The sequence below is a fragment of the Ranitomeya imitator genome, chromosome 3, assembly GCF_032444005.1.
Source record: "Ranitomeya imitator isolate aRanImi1 chromosome 3, aRanImi1.pri, whole genome shotgun sequence".
Taxonomy (NCBI): Eukaryota; Metazoa; Chordata; class Amphibia; order Anura; family Dendrobatidae; genus Ranitomeya; species Ranitomeya imitator.
Genome location: NC_091284.1, coordinates 414,781,979 through 414,801,694, shown reverse-complemented (window position 1 = coordinate 414,801,694; position 19,716 = coordinate 414,781,979). Strand labels below are relative to the sequence as shown.

The window sequence follows — 19,716 nt, the reverse complement described above, 5'->3', positions numbered from 1 at the left end:
GCTGATGTATCACTCCTTCCCAAGTTGTCGTGCCTCACCTGGAGATGTATCGTGAAATTGTAACCGATTGGGACTCTCCAGCTTGTAGCTATGCACAATGTGATTGTTTGAACACTATACTTGGTGTGTCGACATGAAATTAGAGATAAGGATCTGCTTATAGGTGAGCTGAAGGGAACCTGTCCTCTCAGCAGCTGCTGGCTTTCAGTCATGGGGCATGCATATAGAGGTTATAGTCAGCGGCTCACAGTATGATTGATACTGTAATTACACCCCAACATTTGGATTGACACCTAAGTCTAAACAGATGTGTTGCAAAGCTGGCTGTCAAAATGCCAGGGTATTCTTGCAGCCATCATCACTCCATTTTCTTATAGTGAACAGTGCTATGAGTGACTGCTGCTGCTCCGTACACACTTCTATGACTGAAAGCTGTGGCTCATTGGAGGGAATGAGCTCGTGTTCACCAAGTGGACACACTTGCAACAAGGCGACCAAATGGCATTGAAATGCTTTTTACCTGCAGATAAATGGTGTTTGAAGTGACCGGTTCCCTTTAGAGGGAACCGATCACCTGTCTGGGCCTGCCCTCTTTAATTTAACCCCTTCACAGCCAGAGGTATTTTCATTTTTGCGTTTTGTTTTTTCACTCCACTTCTTCCCAGAGTCATAACGTTTTTCGGTTAATATGGCCATGTGAGGGCTTATTTTTTTTGCCAAACAAGTTGTACTTTTGAACGGCACCATTGGTTTTACCATATTGTGTACTGGAAAAGGGTGATAAAAATTCCAATTTTTTTTTTTTTTTACCATATTAACTAAATGCTAAAACTGACATGCTGTTATGATTCTCCGGGTCTTTACGAGTTCACAGATACCAAACATAGGTTTTTTTTTTTTGGTTTTTTTTTAACCCCTTCCCAACCCATGACGCCACGTAGGCGTCATGAAAGTCTGTGCCAATCCGACCCATGACGCCTATGTGGCGTCATGGAAAGATCACGTCCCTGCAGATCTGGTGAAAGGGTTAACTCCAATTTCACCCGATCTGCAGGGACAGGGGGAGTGGTAGTACAGCCCAGGAGGGGTGGCTTCACCCGCTCCCGTGGCTACGATCGCTCTGATTGGCAGTTTCACTTTCAACTTTATTAAAACTGGTGAAATATTACAATCCAGCCATGGCCGATGCTGCAATATCTGCCATGGCTGGAAACACTGGTCTGCAACCCCCAGTCCTCCGATCAGTCCTGTACACAGCTCCGCTCCCCCCCATGCTCCAATCCACCCGCCGTGCGCCGATTCACCCCATCATACTTACCGAGCCACCCGGGGTCCGTCCATCTTAACCATGGGCGCTGCCATCTTCCAAAATGGTGGGCGCATGCGCAGTGCGCCTGCCGAATCGGCCGGCAGATTCGTTTCAAGTGCATTTTGATCACTGTGAAAACCGATCAGTGATCAAAATAAAAAAAATACTAAATGACCCCCCCCCCCCCCCCCCCTTGTCACCCCCATAGGTAGGGACAATAATAAAATAAAGAATTTTTATTTATTTTTTCTTCCACTAAGGTTAGGGTTTCGTTATCTGCACACATATTCTGGTCCGCTGCGGATTTTTCCACAGCGGATTTGATAAATCCGCAGTGCTACACCGCTGCGGATTTACCACATTTTTCTGCACATTTTGCTGCGGTTTTACAACTGCAGTTAACTATTGGAGCAGTTGTAAAACCGCTGCGGAATCCGCAGAAAGAAGTGACATGCTGCGGAATGTAAACCGCTGCGTTTCCGTGCAGTTTTTCTGCAGCATCTGTACAGCGATTTGTTTCCCATAGGCTTACATTGAACTGTAAACTCATGGGAAACTGCTGCGGATCCACAGCGTTTTCCACAGTGTGCACATACCTTTAGAATTAGGCTATGTGCGGATTTGGCTGCGGATCCGCAGCGGATTGTCCGCTGCGGATTCGCAGCAGTGTTCCATCAGGTTTACAGTACCAAGTAAACCTATGGAATACCAAATCCGCTGTGCCCATGGTGCGTAAAATACCGCGCGGAAACGCTGCGTTGTATTTTCCGCAGCATGTCTATTCTTTGTGCGGATTCCGCAGCGTTTTACACCTGTTCCTCAATAGGAATCCGCAGGTGAAATCCGCACAAAAAACACTGGAAATCCGCGGTAAATCCACAGGTAAAACACAGTGCCTTTTACCTATGGATTTTTCAAAAAATGGTGCTGAAAAATCTCACACGAATCCGCAAAGTGGGCACATAGCCTTAGGGTTGGAATTAAGGTTGTGGTTAGGGGTGTGTTGGGGTTAGTGTTGGAGGTAGAATTGAGGGGTTTCCACTGTTTGGGCACATCAGGGGTCTCCAAACGCAACATGGCGCCACCATTGATTCCAGCCAATCTTGTATTCTAAAAGTTAAATGGTGCTCCCTCACTTCCAAGCCCCGATGTGTGCCCAAACAGTGGTTTACCCCCACATATGGGGTACCAGCATACTCAGAACAAACTGCGCAACAATTATTGGGGTCCAATTTCTCCAGTTACTCTTGTGAAAATAAAAAATTGCTTGCTAAAACATCATTTTTGAGGAAAGAAAAATGATTTTTTATTTTCACGGCTCTGAGTTGTAAACTCTGTGAAGCACTTGGGGGTTCAAAGTGCTCACCACACATCTAGATAAATTCCTTGGGGGGGGTCTAGTTTCCAAAATGGGGTCACTTGTGGGGGAGCTCCAATTTTTAGGCACACGGGGGCTCTCCAAACGCGACATGGTGTTCGCTAAAGAGTGGAGCCAATTTTTCATTCAAAAAGTCAAATGGCGCTCCTTCCCTTCCAAGCCCTGCCGTGCGCCCAAACAGTGGTTTACCCCCACATATGAGGTATCGGCGTACTCGGGACAAATTGGACAACAACTTTCGTGGTTCAGTTTCTCCTTTTACCATTGGGAAAATAAAAAAATTGTTGCTAAAAAATAATTTTTGTGACTAAAAAGTTAATGTTCATTTTTTCCTTCCATGTTGCTTCTGCTGCTGTGAAGCACCTGAAGGGTTAATAAACTTCTTGAATGTGGTTTTGTGCACCTTGAGGGGTGCGGTTTTTAGAATGGTGTCACTTTTGGGTATTTTCAGCCATATAGACCCCTCAAACTGACTTCAAATGTGAGGTGGTCCCTAAAAAAAAAAATGGCGTTGTAAAAATGAGAAATCGCTGGTCAAATTTTAACCCTTATAACTTCCTAGCAAAAAAAAAAATTTTGTTTCCAAAATTGTGTTGATGTAAAGTAGGCATGTGGTAAATGTTGTTTATTAACTATTTTGTGTCACATAACTCTCTGGTTTAACAGAATAAAAATTCAAAATGTGAAAACTGCAAAATTTTCGCCAAATTTCCGTTTTTATCACAAATAAACGCAGAATTTATTGACCTAAATTTACCACTAACATGAAGCCCAATATGTCACGAAGAAACAATCTCAGAACCGCTAGGATCCGTTGAAGCGTTCCTGAGTTATTACCTCATAAAGGGACACTGGTCAGAATTGCAAAAAACGGCCAGGTCATTAAGGTCAAAATAGGCTGGGTCATGAAGGGGTTAAGTTGTGAACAAAATCCAAAGTATATAAGTGGTACTACTGTAAGCCACTGCACTTCAGGCTTTTTCCAGGCTAATGGTGTAATTGGAGAAGAGTAGGTATTCCAGGACAGAGCTTTGAAGGATAACAGAAGAGTATGGGAATTGGTGACTCTAAGGCCGGCGTCACACACAGCGTAAAACAATACGGTCCGTATATTACGGCCGTAATACGCTGAAAAGTCCCGAAAAAAGTGGTCCGTAGCTCCTCCGTAGGCAGGGTGTGTCAGCGTTTTTTGCGCATGGCATCCTCCGTATGTAATCCGTATGGCATCCGTACTGCGTGGTTTTCTCGCAGGCTAGCAAAACCAACATACCGCTATAGAAGTGATCCATGTGTCCCAAAAAGAAAAGAAAAAAATATATATATATATATCTCAGTAGACACATATATTAGAGAGAAAAGCCGGTAATTCAGTGCGGTGTACAGTAAAATCACACTGACAGCTTACAGTAGAATAGGTAGAATAAATGTGTACACACAGAATAGGTATATATATATGTCAGTGAGACACATATATGTATATATATTAATATTTATTCCAGCGCTATACAGCTTGAAAGCCGGTAATTCAATTACCGGCTTTTTCTTTCTCCTTCCTAAAACCCGACATGATGTGAGACATGGTTTACATACAGTAAACCATGTCTTCTCTCCATTTTTTTTTGCAGATTCCACACTACTGTCAGTAGTGTGTATCTGCAAAATTTGGCCGTTCTAGCTCTTAAAATAAAGGGTTAAATGGCGGAAAAAATTGGCGTGGGCTCCCGCGCAATTTTCTCCGCCAGAGTAGTAAAGCCAGTGACTGAGGGCAGATATTTAATAGCCTGGAGAGGGTCCACGGTTATTGGCCCCCCCCCTGGCTAAAAATATCTGCCCCCAGCCACCCCAGAAAAGGCACATCTGGAAGATGCGCCTATTCTGGCACTTGGCCACTCTCTTCCCATTCCCGTGTAGCTGTGGGATATGGGGTAATGAAGGGTTAATGCCACCTTGCTATTGTAAGGTGACATTAAGCCTAATTAATAATGGAGAGGCGTCAATTATGACACCTATCCATTATTAATCCAATTGTAGTGAAGGGTTAAATAAAACACAAACACATTATTTTAATGAAATAAAAACAATGGTTGTTGCAGTATTTTATTCAACGCCCAATCCAGTCACTGAAGACCCTCGTTCTGTGAGTAAAAAAACATAATAAACCAACAATATACTTACCCTCCGCAGATCTGTAACGTCCAACGATGTAAATCCTTCTGAAGGGGTTAAAACATTTTGCAGCAAGGAGCTGTGCTAATGCAGGCTGCTCCTCGCTGCAAAACCCCAGGGAATGAGGCTAAAAATAGATCAATGATCTATATTTAGCTTCATTTGGGGTGAGGCGCCCTCTGCTGGCTGTTCATAGATCGTGGGAAATTATCTAGAAAGCCAGGGAGCTTTCTAGGTAATTTCCCACGATCTATGAACAGCCAGCAGAGGGCGCCTCACCGCAAATGAAGCTAAATATAGATCATTGATCTATTTTTAGCCTCATTCCCTGGGGTTTTGCAGCGAGGAGCAGCCTGCATTAGCACAGCTCCTTGCTGCAAAATGTTTTAACCCCTTCAGAAGGATTTACATCGTTGGACGTTACAGATCTGCGGAGGGTAAGTTTATTGTTGGTTTATTATGTTTTTTTACTCACAGAACGAGGGTCTTCAGTGACTGGATTGGGCGTTGAATAAAATACTGCAACAACCATTGTTTTTATTTCATTAAAATAATGTGTTTGTGTTTTATTTAACCCTTCACTACAATTGGATTAATAATGGATAGGTGTCATAATTGACGCCTCTCCATTATTAATTAGGCTTAATGTCACCTTACAATAGCAAGGTGGCATTAACCCTTCATTACCCCATATCCCACCGCTACACGGGAATGGGAAGAGAGTGGCCAAGTGCCAGAATAGGCGCATCTTCCAGATGTGCCTTTTCTGGGGTGGCTGGGGGCAGATATTTTTAGCCAGGGGGGGGCCAATAACCGTGGACCCTCTCCAGGCTATTAATATCTGCCCTCAGTCACTGGCTTTACTACTCTGGCGGAGAAAATTGCGCGGGAGCCCACGCCAATTTTTTCCGCCATTTAACCCTTTATTTTAAGAGCTAGAACGGCCAAATTTTGCAGATACACACTACTGACAGTAGTGTGGAATCTGCAAAAAAAATGGAGAGAAGACATGGTTTACTGTATGTAAACCATGTCTCAAATCATGTCGGGTTTTAGGAAGGAGAAAGAAAAAGCCGGTAATTGAATTACCGGCTTTCAAGCTGTATAGCGCTGGAATAAATATTAATATATATACATATATGTGTCTCACTGATATATATATATATATATATATATATATATATATATATATATATATATATATATATATATATATATATATATATATATATATATATACCTATTCATGTGTACACATTTATTCTACCTATTGGACTGTAAGCTGTCAGTGTGATTTTACTGTACACCGCACTGAATTGCCGGCTTTTCTCTCTAACAGCGCTGCGTATTTCTCGCAAGTCACACTGCTTGTCCGTGTGTAATCCGTATTTTTCACGCTTCCATAGACTTTCATTGGCGTATTTCTTGCGCAGTACGGTGACAAACGCAGCATGCTGCGATTTTGTACGGCCGTAGAAAGCCGTATAATACTGATCAGTAAAATACGGCAAATAGGAGCAGGGGCATAGAGAATAATTGTGCCGTATTTTTTGCGAGTTTTACGGACGTAGATTCTGCGCTCTTACGTCCGTAAAACTCACAAGTGTGACGCCGGCCTAAATGTGCATTTAGTCAGCTATGAGGATATCCAGAAAAGGTCCAAGTCTTTGATGCAAGGCAATGAACGGATTTGTAGTATGAAGCAATACCGTCAAAGTTAAAGGAGTTTTTTCCATGGTGCTGTACATGAGAAAAAGTTTACATACAGGGTTATAGATATCGTTTACAGTGACAGACTGGTACAGAGGGGAGGGGACCCTGTCCTTGCGGACTTAGTCTATGGGATAGAAAATTGTCTGTTAACATTGGCAGTTAATAGGTAACTTGTAACTTTGGAGAGGGCAGAACGTGGGTTATACACTGCTCAAAAAAAAGGATAACCCTAAAATAGCACATCCTAGATATCGCTGAAATACTACAGTTGCAAATCTTTATGCTCTGTGCACACGTTGCGGATTTTGCTGCGGGTCCGCAGCAGTTTCCTATGAGTTTACAGTACAATGTAAACCTATGGGAAACCGAAAACGCTGTGCCCATGCTGCGGGAAAAAAGGCGTGGAAACACAGCAGTTTACATTCCGCAGCATGTCACTTTTGTGCTGAATCCGCAGTGGTTTTACACCTGCTCCATAATAGAAAACCACAGGTGTAAAACCACAGTGGAATCCGCACAAAAACTGCAGACATGTTTTTGCCCTGCGGATCTATCAAATCTGCTGCGGAAAAATCCACAGAGGACCATTCTACGTGTGCACATAGCCTTTTTTATTACATAGTAGTATGCGTTAAGAACAATAAAACAAAAATCAATGTAAATCAAAATGAATATCCCATGGAGGTATGGATTTGTAATGATGATCAAAGTGAAAAATCAAATTACAGGCTGATCGAACTTCACTGGAAATGCCTAAATACAAGGAAATGATGCTCAGTAGTGTGTCCTTCATGTGCATGTATGACCTCCCTACAACACCTGGGCATGTTCCTGATAAGGCAGCAAATATTCTCCTGAGGATATTCTCCCAGACCTGGATTAAAGCATCAGTCATCTCCTGGACAGTCTGTGGTGCAACATGGCTTTGGATGGAACAAGACATGATGTGCTCAATTGGCTTCAGGCCTGGGAAACGGGCTGGCCAGTCCATAGCATCAATGCCTTCATCATGCAAGAACTAGCCATATGCAGCCCAGCATTGTCATGCATCAGAAGGAACCCAGGTCCCACTGCACCTGTATATGGTCTCAGTGGGTCTGAGGATCTCACTTCAGTACCCAGTAGCTAGTGGCAGTCAGAATACCTCTGGCTAGCACATCGAGGAATGTGCAGCCCTCAAAAAAAAAGCCTCCCCACTGCCAAACTGAACATGCTGGTGGAGGATGTTGCATGCAGCAGACTGTTCTTCACAGCATCCCTAGACTGTCACATGTGCTTAGTGTAAACCTGCTCTCATCCATGAAGAGCACAGGGCACCAATGTCAAAACTGCCAATCTTGGTGTTCTCTGGAAAATGCATATTGCATAGGTCATTTTGCAGGGCTCTGGCACTGCTCCTCCTGTACCCCCTTGCACAAAGGCTGAGGTAGCGGTCCTGCTGCTGGTTTGTTACCTTCCTACGGCCCCCTCCACATGTACTGGCCTGTCTCCTGGTATCTGCTCCATGCTCTGGACACTCTGCTCACACAGCTACCCTTCTTGACACAACTTGCATTGATGTGCCATCATGGATGAGCTGTACTACCTGAGCAACGTCTGTGGGTTGTAGATTCTGCCTCATGCTACTCTACCTGTAAGGGCCCCTTTCCACTTGTGAGAAAAACGGACGAGTGCAATCCGATAAAAAATCGGATTGCACTCGGACCAATGTTTTTCAATAGGTGACATTCCATTTGCGATTTTTTTTTTTATTTTTTTTTTCTCCCCCCCCCCCCCCCCCACCCGAAATCGGACTGAGAAAAATCTGTCGGCTGAGAAAAAAATCGCAGCATGCTGCGTATTGCTGAGATTCTCGGACGAGACTCGCCAATGCAAGTCAATGGGTGCGAGAAAAAAAAACGCATGGAATACGGACCATCCGTATTCCATCCGTTTTTTACGGATACCTTACCATTCTGTGGCACAGAACACTGTAAATAGTCCTGTAGATGACTGTATAAAAATAGTTGCAGAGAAAAAAAACGGATTGCATACGGATGTAAAAACGGATGATGCGATTAAAAAATCACATTACACTCGCATGACACTCGCACACATTACATCCGTGTTTTCGGTCCGTAAATCGGACCGTTTTTTTCTCACACAAGTGGAGATGAGCCCTAAAGGTGAGACCAATGACAAAATGCAAAAGTGACTAAGGGTATGTGCACACGTTGCAGATTTGACTGTGGAAATTTCTGTGCAGATTCTTTCCTCTGCCAGAAAATGCAGGTGCGTCTTTGCTGCATGCAGATTTGTATGTGTTTTTGAAAGCGAAATAAAGATCTCTTGAACAACAAAAATTGTCATTTTTTTGGTCCAACCTCTTTAATATTTTTCCAACCCACACTTCATTACACACAGACAGAAGGAATGAGAGATAGATATAAATATACTACCAAAAAACGAGGCAGCACTCCATTGTTGGACATGCAGTATTTTAATCAACCCACTTGTCTGGGCGACGTTACAGCTCCAAATGAGCCTTTCTCAAGCCAGATATAAATATAGATAGAAAAAAATCTGCGTTAGGCCGGGGTCACAATTTACGAGACACTCGTACCAGTCTTGCACCTCAATACCCGGCACTGCCGCCGGCACTTGGACAGGAGCGTTCAGCTACATAGAAATTCATGCAGCCGCACACTCCGGTGGCAGTGCCGGGTATTGAGGTGTGAGACCTGTGCAAGTATCTCGCTAGTGGGTCCCTGGCCTTAAACACTATCTGTTTTAATAAAAGAATGGAAGAAAATTTTCTGGGCTCCCATGCAATTTTCAAGTCCAGAGTGGGAAAACCAGCTACTGGGGGCCGATATTTGTAGCCTGGGAAGCGGGTGATATCTATCGACCATGGATATTGGTCTGCCCACCGGCTACAAATACCAGCCTCCATTCCGGCACTTAGCCTCTCTTTCCTCTACCCTGGAGCGGTGGCCTATGGGGTAATAAGGGGTTAATGTCACTTTTGTATTCTGAGGTGACAAAGCCCAGTTAATAATGGAGAGGCGTCAATAAGACACCTATCCATTATTAATCCTATAGTAGTGAGAGTTAAAAATACACAGCCAGAAAATTTTTTAATCTTAATTTCACCATACTTGCAACCACGCCTAATTCCTGCGACGCCCTCAATCGCCTTCAAAAAAATAAACCAACCATATACTCCCTGTCTGACGCAGTCCAATTAATGAGTGTCCCACGACAATCTCTCCTATAGAACAGTGACATCAGGAGATGTGACTGCTCTATAGGGCCTTCAGTGACAAACTGACAGACAATGGCTCTTGCAGTGCATCACTGAAGAGGTTACTTCAATTCATTGCTCTCACTTTATGGCAATGCTGTGTGGGAATTTTCCCATCCAGCAGTGCCGCAAATGACAGTATGAACTAGACTGTACTCACAGCGGTGGAGGGGTACAGTGCGGAAGGATACCTTGTCACTGTATCTCGGCTGATGTAGCTGCTCTCCACGAGAGATCGTCGTGCGACAATCGTTATTACATGGATTACTGTAGATCAGGGAGTATATTGTTTTAAAAAAATAAAAAATTTACAGGTGAGCAATGGCTTCGGGATCAAGGTGATTGAGTATGTACTGTATGTCCTGTATATGTGTTTTTTTTTTTTTTTTTTTTTTTTGGGGGGGGGGGGGGGGGGGTTTATACACTGGAACACAGTAGCCAGATGATGGGACTATACTGTCCCATCATCTGGCTACCTGTAACTGAAGCAGACATAGCTGGATGGGTGCAGAAACTCTGCAGATCTGCAAAAAGAATTGATATGGTCCTTTTTATTGAATATGCTGTGTTTTTAGTGCAGAATTTTCTGCACCATTGGCACTTTTTTTTTTTTTTCCCCCAACCCCCCCCCCGGTTGTCTTGCTAATTGCCTATATTTTCTACACCTTGTCTGTTCCATTTGCACAACAGCATTACAGGATGTAACTGGACAGGTTGATTTCACACAAGTGTGATTGACTTGCAGTTCCATTGTGGTGGTTGTGGTTTTTTTTTTTTTTTTTTTTTTTTTTTTTTTTTGAGCAGTGTAGTTGGTTGAGGGGTGTATTGCATGAGAGCTGGGAGGGCATTTTAAGGTGAACAAGAGTTCAAGGAGTTTTGTGGCCAATGTGACTAGTGATATGGGGCGATGGCTAGACAGATACACTTGGGTCCAAAAATATGTGGACAGTTACATGTTTTGGCATTTTAGCTGTTTACTAATACCTATTCAAGATGGTGATATATTCAATATGGGCTTAAAGTGCATAATCTTAGCTTTAATTTGAGGGTATTCACATCCTAACTGGATTAAGTGTTTAGGAATTACAAGTTTTTAATGTAGCTGCTCTCTCTCTCTTTTTTTTTTTTTTTTTTTTGTCAAATCAGACAACTATCTTAAAAGCTTTAAAGGGAGTCTGTCACCCCAAAAATCGTTTGAGCTATGGCCACCGCCATCAGGGGCTTATCTACAGCATTCTGTACTGCTGTAGATAAGCCCCTGGAGTAAAGGTACCGTCACACTTAGCGACGCTGCAGCGATACCGACAACGATCCGGATCGCTGCAGCGTCGCTGTTTGGTCGCTGGAGAGCTGTCACACAGACAGCTCTCCAGCGACCAACGATCCCGAGGTCCCCGGTAACCAGGGTAAACATCGGGTAACTAAGCGCAGGGCCGTGCTTAGTAACCCGATGTTTACCCTGGTTACCAGTGTAAAAAAACAAACAGTACATACTTACATTCAGCTGTCTGTCCCTTGCCGTCTGGTTCCTGCACTGACTGCTTGCCGTAAAAGTGAAAGTGAAAGCACAGCACAGCGGTGAGTCACACAGCGGTGACTCACCGCTGTGGCTGTGCTCTGCTTTCACTTTATGGCAAGCAGTCAAGGCAGGAACCAGACGGCAAGGGACAGACAGCTGAATGTAAGTATGTACTGTTTGTTTTTTTACGCTGGTAACCAGGGTAAACAGCGGGTTACTAAGCGCGGCCCTGCGCTTAGTTACCCGATGTTTACCCTGGTTACCTGTGAAGACATCGCTGAATCGGTGTCACACACGCCGATTCAGCGATGTCTGCGGGGAGTCCAGCGACGAAATAAAGTTCTGGACTTTCTTCCCCGACCAGCGATCTCCCAGCAGGGGCCTGATCGCTGCTGCCTGTCACACTGGACGATATCGCTAGCGAGGACGCTGCAACGTCACGGATCGCTAGCGATATCGTCTAGTGTGACAGTACCTTAACTTGAAAGGTAAGAAAAACAGGTTATATTATACTTGCCCAGGGGCGGTCCTGTCGCAGTCCAGCGCCTCCTATCTTTATTCCATGACGTCCTCTTCTTGTCTTCACGCTCCGGCGCAGGCGTACTTTGTCCTGTTGAGGGCAGAGCAAAGTACTGCAGTACACAGGCGCCGGGAAAGGTCAGAGAGGCCCAGCACCTGCGCACAACAGTACTTTGCTCTGCCCTTAATAGGGCAGACAAAGTACACCTGTGCCAGAGCCGCAGCTTGAAGACAAGAGTGTCATCCTATGAGAATGGGAGGCCCCGGACCGCCCCTGGGTGAGTATCATCTAACCTGTTTTTCTTACCTTTCAGGATACATTGGGGGCTTATCTACAGCCAGGGCCGGACTGGCCATCTGGTAATTCTGGCATATGCCAGAAGGGCCTGTCTGGTTGTGGGCCACCTAGTCTGCTACATTAACAGAATCGGTGTCCTCAACATCCATACTGTTAAGAGTTGTGACGGAGGTATCATTAGAAATATTGGTAAATCTTGCTTTCCTCCATGCAGGGAAATATTAGTAATATATTCCATCTGGTGCTTGGGGATAGGGACTGCATGGGCCTGTGTGACTTCAAATGCCAGGGTTGAATTTTAGCCCCAGACCGTACCAGTCTACAGCATTACAGAATGCTGTAGATAAGCCCCTGATGCTTTGGCTCGTATACGATTTTGGGGTGACAGATTCCCTATAATGGGCTATTTCCTTGTTAATAGATAATCAATTTAACCTTCGTCCGGCTGAGTAGGTACAATTGTAACTATTCCGTTTTAAAATTGCAATAACTATTTTTTTTTTTTTTTCGAAAAGCCGTAGAGGGCTGAAATTTCGTGACATCTCTGCAGTTTTGGTCCAGAATATATTGGCCAAATTTCAATAAAATATATGGAGGTACAATTGTACCTCTGCAGCCTGATGAAGGTTAAGCAGGTAAAAGGTGTGAAGCTGATTGAAGGTGTAGCATTTGGAAACACTTGCTGTGATTCCACAACATGCAGTCAAAGGAGCTCTCAATGGAAGAGAAACTGACAATCATTAGGCTGAAGGGGGAAAAAAAAATCCATCAGATGTCAGAACTGTAAGGGTACATGTTCAGGATGGCCGGCGCTTTAGATGGAGCGGAAAACTCTCTCCACCCCCTTCTGGATACGCGATGATGCCGGATGTGTTCATTGCACACATCTGGAATCCTCGCACCCCACACATAGGGCCCTGTGTTTTACTTTGCGGTGGCACAGCGTCGCCGCAAGGTAAACGGACATGCTACGATCTAAAAAGACGTGCCGCATGTTCCGAATCGCAGGGCCGCCGGATGCGTGTCTCCATGCATAGTGGAGACAGGATTTCATTAAATCCTCTCCACTATGCTGTAACATCTGGACGCTGCGGATTGAACGTCCTAGCAAAAAGAGAAGACTTCATAAGAGGAAATATAGAAGGTTCACTGCAAGGTGCAAAAAATTAATCCGCCTTGACAATTGGCCAGATTAGGCTTTGCAGAAAAAGAAGCCAACCCAGTTTAGGAATGGCATTCTTCAGACAGATGAAAGGAAGATCAACCTGAATGATAAGGAGAGTAGGGAGAAGGCTTGTCCATGCTAATGTCCTTGGATTTTCAGCAGCAAAAAACGCAGCAAATGATACCTGCGTTTTTGCTGCTTTTTTTTTTTTTCTTCAAGTCAAAGGGTGCAAAAACGCTGAAAGTGACATGCTCTGTTCAAAAAACACCGCAAAGCACAAACTACTGATCAAACAAAAAACAAATGTGTGTGCATGAGATTTCTGATCTCATAGGCTTTGCTGGTACTGTAAAAAGCAGCTGAAAATTGGCATAAAAAATGCAGCAATAACTCCCCATGTGAACTTAACCTAATAGTAAAACCGTTTAAATGTGTAAGCCGTACTAGTTTGTATGACTTTTTAATGACTCTTATCTGTTCAGTTTGTAGAAAGCGATGACGATGCAGAGTTGCTGTTCAACATCCCGTGAGTATGTTTTATTTGGAGGTTTTCAGTTTTATCACATCTTATTAACTCTTGCTATCTTTGTTAGGTTCACTGGCAATGTGAAATTAAAAGGGATCATTCTCATTGGAGAGGATAGCGATGAGCACCCTTCAGAAATTAGATTGTGAGTAAAAACTGTTCCCCTCACAATCTAATGCTAATCTCTCTATTTTTTTTTTTTTTTCATTCCTGCTTAGAATAACATTAACCCCTTAGTGATCAAGCCAAATATTTTAAGATCTGACCAGTGGCACTTTGTGGTAACTCTGGAACGCTTCAACAGATCCCATTGATTTTGAGGTTTTTTTTTTTGTTTTCATAACCTGTTGTACTTCATGATAATGGTAACTTTGTCAATATTTTCTGCTTTATAAAAATATAAAATTTTATAAACATTAAATAGCAACTTTTAAACTGTCTGATTATCCCTGTAATCTAGATGGTTATACCACGCAAACAATAACATTTTCCTCATGTCTGCTTTACATCACCACCACTTCTAGAATGCTAACAAAATACATCAGCATTTTATAAGGTTTAAAATTATAGCAGTGTGATGTCAGACGGCTAAAGACAGGTATTTTGGAGAAGTTATAAAACTCAGTTTTTGGTGCATTTATTCCCAAAATAAAAAGAGCCACCTTGTTAGAATGCAGCATTACTGCTGCACAAGGTGGCTCTTTTAGTCTATAACGGCTGGAGGGGGTGACAGTGGCCCTTTAAGTTTTGAAGTGACTTTGGGGGTCCTACATGTTGGAAACCCCCAAAAGTGACACAATCTTAAACGAAACCCCTCAACGTATTAAAAATTGCTTTCAGGTAGTTAATTAACCCTTCAGGTGCTTTTCAGGAATTAATGTGAAGTCACAGCTCTCGTGTGTGGGCTGGGCACCAAGCGGAGGAGGCAGAGCAGCCATTATGTGGCCAGCATGAGGATTCAGAGGAGACGGGGTGGAGCGGCCAGCATGAGGGTTTGGAGGAGGCAGGGGCGGAGCGGCCATCATAAGGATTCCGTGGAGGTGGTGCGGCCAGCATAAGTCTGAAGAGAGGAGGAGGAGCGCAGGCCATGCTGTTCATGGTCCTGAACATCTCACTGCATCTCGCCTGCGTAAATGTGTAGACACAGGTCAGATGACCACAGCACATTGCCCTTGACTTTCTCCCGGATTTCAGACTTCTCCTCATTGAGCACGCTAGCCTCGGTACTCGCACCTACATAAATCTGCAGTCTTATTAAAGGCATGTCCCAGGTAAAAATAGAAAAATATATTGATTCATACTGGAAATGTAGAATGCATGGATCCACATGTGCATGAGGCCCTATATATTTTATTACAAGTTAAAAGGCTTGTTCAGATTAAAGTCTATACTTACTGACACAGAATTCTACTAAATGTAAATTTTCAAATGGCACTGTATGTGCAATTCTCCAGGAGTGAGCAGGCAGTTGACTGCAAGTATGTAATTTGTGTACTCCCTGGGTACATTCTGACTAGATGGGCACAGCCTCGCTTGATGCAAGGGTATTGAGCAAGGCCAGAGATGTCTAGCCAAAATGTGGTCTGAGGTATGCAAATCGCATACTTGTGGTCACACAACTGCCTGCTCGTAGAGAATCCTGACAATGTACACGCAGCGCACTGAGGATTTGCAAGTCTGTTATTGCATAGAGTAACTGTAGACTTGAGCCCCAAGCCTAGACATCTCCTCTAAATAAGGTAAATGTATGACATTCATATTGTGTAAACGCTATTAACCTGTGAGCATAGTCACCTGTGGATCACCCAGACATTGACATGCATGTCAAATTTTCTTGCGGAAAACGCTAGTTTCCATAGCTGAAATAACATCAATAGTAATGTATTGGATGCGGTAAGACTACATGGTTCAGTGAAAGAAATGTGGATTTGCCTGTGGAGCGCTCCCATGGGGTACTCTGCACCGGGTCCTGCGGTTCACAGGGGAATTTCACGGTGGCTGACCTGGTCTGTGGCCCTGGGACGTCCGTGTAAAAAGGAAAAGGTCTTTAAGGGGAATATTTGTGATGCCACCTGTGGTATTCGGTCAGGGTGACCGACACTGCTTTAAGGGGTCTGCTGGGGTGATATGGCAGCTAGATGGTATACTTCACCTGTGGGAAGGTATGTCCCCAGGGCTTCCCGGTGTGTGGATGGTGCGAGGCGCAGAGAAGAACAAGGACACAAGGTTGCAGTCTCTTTACCTTTACTGAAGACTCCAGCATCCACAGTCCAGGGCACCAGATCACAGGGCAGGCAGAGTCCGGCCGGTTTGGAGGCAAGTCCAGAGTCCCCTTGTCCAGGTGGAAATCAGGAGCCTTCCCTTGCGTTGCAGTGTTGTAGTCCCTTACTGCCTAAGGCTTCACGTAAGGTCCTCACAGATGTAATGTCTTTCTCTCTGTCCTCCGTATAGGATAGGACAAACCCGTATGACTGGTGGCTTGAGGCTGTTTATAGGGACTCTAGCTTGCCCCGACCTCCATGGGTTGCCACCGTGCCTCCTGGGTGTAGGGCGGACAGGTAACTTGCAATCGGCTGTCCTGCCGGTCTCTGGAGCAAAGCATAAAGGTCCTTACTCCCTCGGTGTTCGGCCACTGGGCTTCTGCACCTCAGAAGGAGGCAGCCTGTGTAGGGCTGGTCCCCTTCTGGTATCCTCTCCTTTGCTACGACTTCTTTACACGCTCGCTGCAATAGTTCTGCCTTAAACGTCTTTCTAGGAGCTGCAGCTCTGAGGGCATGCACAGCTCCGTGTCTTTTCTCCTTCGTTCACTGATAGGATCCCACCCCTGTCAGGGACCAACTAACTGAGCTGAGCTCAGCCAGCAACTAAATCTTTCCCTACAGGCGACTAGTTTTACCTATGTGGGGAGTGTCCTAATAAATGGGAGCAGAAGCTCCCCCTGGTGGCCTGGAGTGAGAAATGTGTAGCATATTTGTGATACCTGGATGCAGTTATCCTTCTTTGCCTCCAAACGTAGCATCACTCTCCCCAAGAGGAAAGCAATACCACTGCAACGACCAGGACCCTGGGGCGCCGCACCTGCATTCAATAGAGGGCAACGCTTTAGACACAGCGTCCAGATTGTGGGCACATAACTTTAGGCTATTTTATCTGCAGGTAATGGCATTATCTGTCATGACAATTTCCCATAATCATTTTGGGATCCTAGTTAAAATGCAAATAATGAATACTCCCCTCCGGCAGTGACACCATTCTAGCAATGTCCGCACTGCTGTTGGCGGAGGGTAATGTGGCATGGCTGCAGCTGATCAGTATTCTGTCAAGTTTGGTGCCTGCTCTGACAAATGTAAAGGCTGCAGCCAACATTTCCGGCTCATAGTGGGAGTTTACCAGTATTGAGGTTATCCACAATGTCACTAAACGGCTGCATTTAACTACTGCCTTCATGTGACAGTGATATGGGTACACAGGCCTCAGTGGAAGAACTGTGCCAGTGAAGGAAGTAGAAGTGTACACTATTATTTAATGACTTTTTTTTTTTTTACACTGCATTATTCATGAAGATGTGCTGCGCAAGTCAGTGCTAAATGTACATCTGTAACATGGTTTAACTACCAAAATAGTTAATTTTACAAGGGCAATAGAGCTGAATCACACAGTTCATAGCTCTTTTGGAAGAGCATGAAACTGAACATCGTGCTTTAGGCTACCACACAGCTGTCAGATGGCTCAGCCTGGGGAGAGGGCTTTAAAATATTATTTGACTTGAGAGAAGAGATTCAAGAGTTCTGTGACAAGAAATATTATATCACAGCGCTGTCAGATGCTGATTGAATACCAGATTTTGGATCTGCTGTTGATGTAACTTCACTAATGAATGGGCTAAATGCCAAACTACAATGCAAGAGTATTTTTGTAAATGAAATGTATAGCTTGGGGAAGGCTTTCAGGAGAAAGTTGCAGTTTTTCAAGACCAATGGATGACAACGTTCTTACCCACTTGCCAACACTAAAGGAAGCCACACAATCAGTTGATCACTGCCCCATGTACTCCATGTTAGGAGCGCAGCGTGATGAATTTTCTAGGTGATTTTTTTTTTTTTTCTTCAAGACTTCAAATCAGTTGAGACTGAAATGCAATTACCGTATTTTTATATTTTTCTTTAGCTGTATCGTTGATGATGCACCCAGCGATGTTCAGCTTGAACTCTTTGAGTAGTCTTTTTTAGACTGCAAGTCAAAGTACTTTAGGTCCGCATCACTGCAGGATTTTTACTCTTCTATCAGAGGAGAACTTTCCAAACATGAGGAGACATGATCAGAAGATGTTCGTTCTCTTTGGATCTACTTGTACAGCTCTGGCAAAAATTAAGAGACCACTGGAAAATTTTCAGTTATCTTTTTCTCTCTATAGAATAAAAGAGAAATTTTACTCAAATATGCCTATAAACTACGGACAACATATCGTAGCACTAAATTTTGTATTTTCAGAAAATGAGGAATGGTCAAAATAACAAAATGCAGTGCATGCAGACCTCAATGCAAAGAAAACAAGTTCATAATCATTTAGAAACCACAATATTAATTGATTAACTCTAAGAGTTCAGAAATCAATATTTTGTGGAATAGCCATGATTTTTTAATCACAGCTTTCATGCATCTTGGCAATGCTTTCCCCCAGTCTCGCACTGCTTTTGGTTGACCTTATGCCACTCCTAGTACAAAAATATAAGCAGTTCTTCTTCTTGACTTGTGACTATCCATCTTCCTCTTGATTACATTCCAGACGTTTTCAAAGGGGTTCAGGTCTGGAGATTGGGCTGCTAGCCATGACAGAGATTTGATGTGGTGGTCCTTCATCCACACATTGGTTGACCTAACTGTGACATGGCGCATTGTCCTGATGGAAAAAACAGTCCTCAGTTTGGGAACATTGCCTGAGCAGAAGGAATCAACTCAGGATAACCTTGTATGTGGCTTGATTCATGTCCTTCGCAAAGATTAACCTGCCCAATTCCAGCCTTGCTGAAGCATCCCCAGATCATGACCGATCCTCTACCAAATTTCACAGTATGTAATCTTATCAGCGGCGCTGGGCGGTGAGTGTGTGCCTGAAGAAGTAGGGGTGGTGCAGTGTGTGCCCTGAGAAAGTGGGACCTGCGCCCCCCTGTCGGGTGGACATTTTCCCTGCCAGCGCCATAACATTACAGGGATTAACCCCTTTCTAGCTGCTCCCCTTATGGTAACTGTGGAATTGCACGGCTTGAGTGTTACAGCAGCTATCTTTATATACCGGATACCCTAAGCTGCCTGCCCAGTGGACTCCTGTCTTATAACCTTGGGCTCCATAATACAAGACTCAAAATCGGAGTACAGCTTATCCATAATTACCCCTTGGGTCGCTTTGTGAAATCCCCTTGTGAGTATCCATCATGCAGCACCCTAGAGGAGCATCGGCTGCTGAAAAATTAAAAAAATATGCCAAAGATGATCCTCATGATAATGTGCGCAATCTTAGAAATAATCCTACACCGTCTCAACGTAAAGGACGCCCCTCTGACAGTAATGAGGAGGGAGGAGAGGATGAACTGACTCTTAGCCTGCGTCAACTGCTCTGATGCCTGTTTATCTCCCTCACTAGATCAGCTCTTACGGAGAAAATAGAAGATGTGCATACTGAGGTGGGACGCCTGCGACATGACATGCAAACTATGAGAGGGCGCATCACGGAGGTTGAAACGAGGGTGTCTCATATTGAAGACACTATCACCCCTATGGAGGCTAAACTGACCAAAGCTGCCGGATCCGTAAATGCCTGGAAGCAAAAGGCAGACGACTTG

General features: G+C 44.1%; 1 protein-coding gene across 2 annotated transcripts in view; it reads left to right on the top strand.

The window, feature by feature from the left end:
- Window positions 1-19,716, top strand: part of PITHD1 (PITH domain containing 1) — a 44,591-nt gene that overhangs the window by 10,167 nt on the left and 14,708 nt on the right. The window contains exons 2-3 of one of the 2 annotated variants that reach the window (XM_069757146.1): window positions 13,833-13,876; window positions 13,944-14,021. In XM_069757146.1, coding sequence (XP_069613247.1) covers window positions 13,833-13,876; window positions 13,944-14,021 — 122 coding nt within the window. The remainder of the gene's footprint in view (window positions 1-13,832; window positions 13,877-13,943; window positions 14,022-19,716) is intronic. The other variant, XM_069757147.1, reaches the window with a different exon arrangement.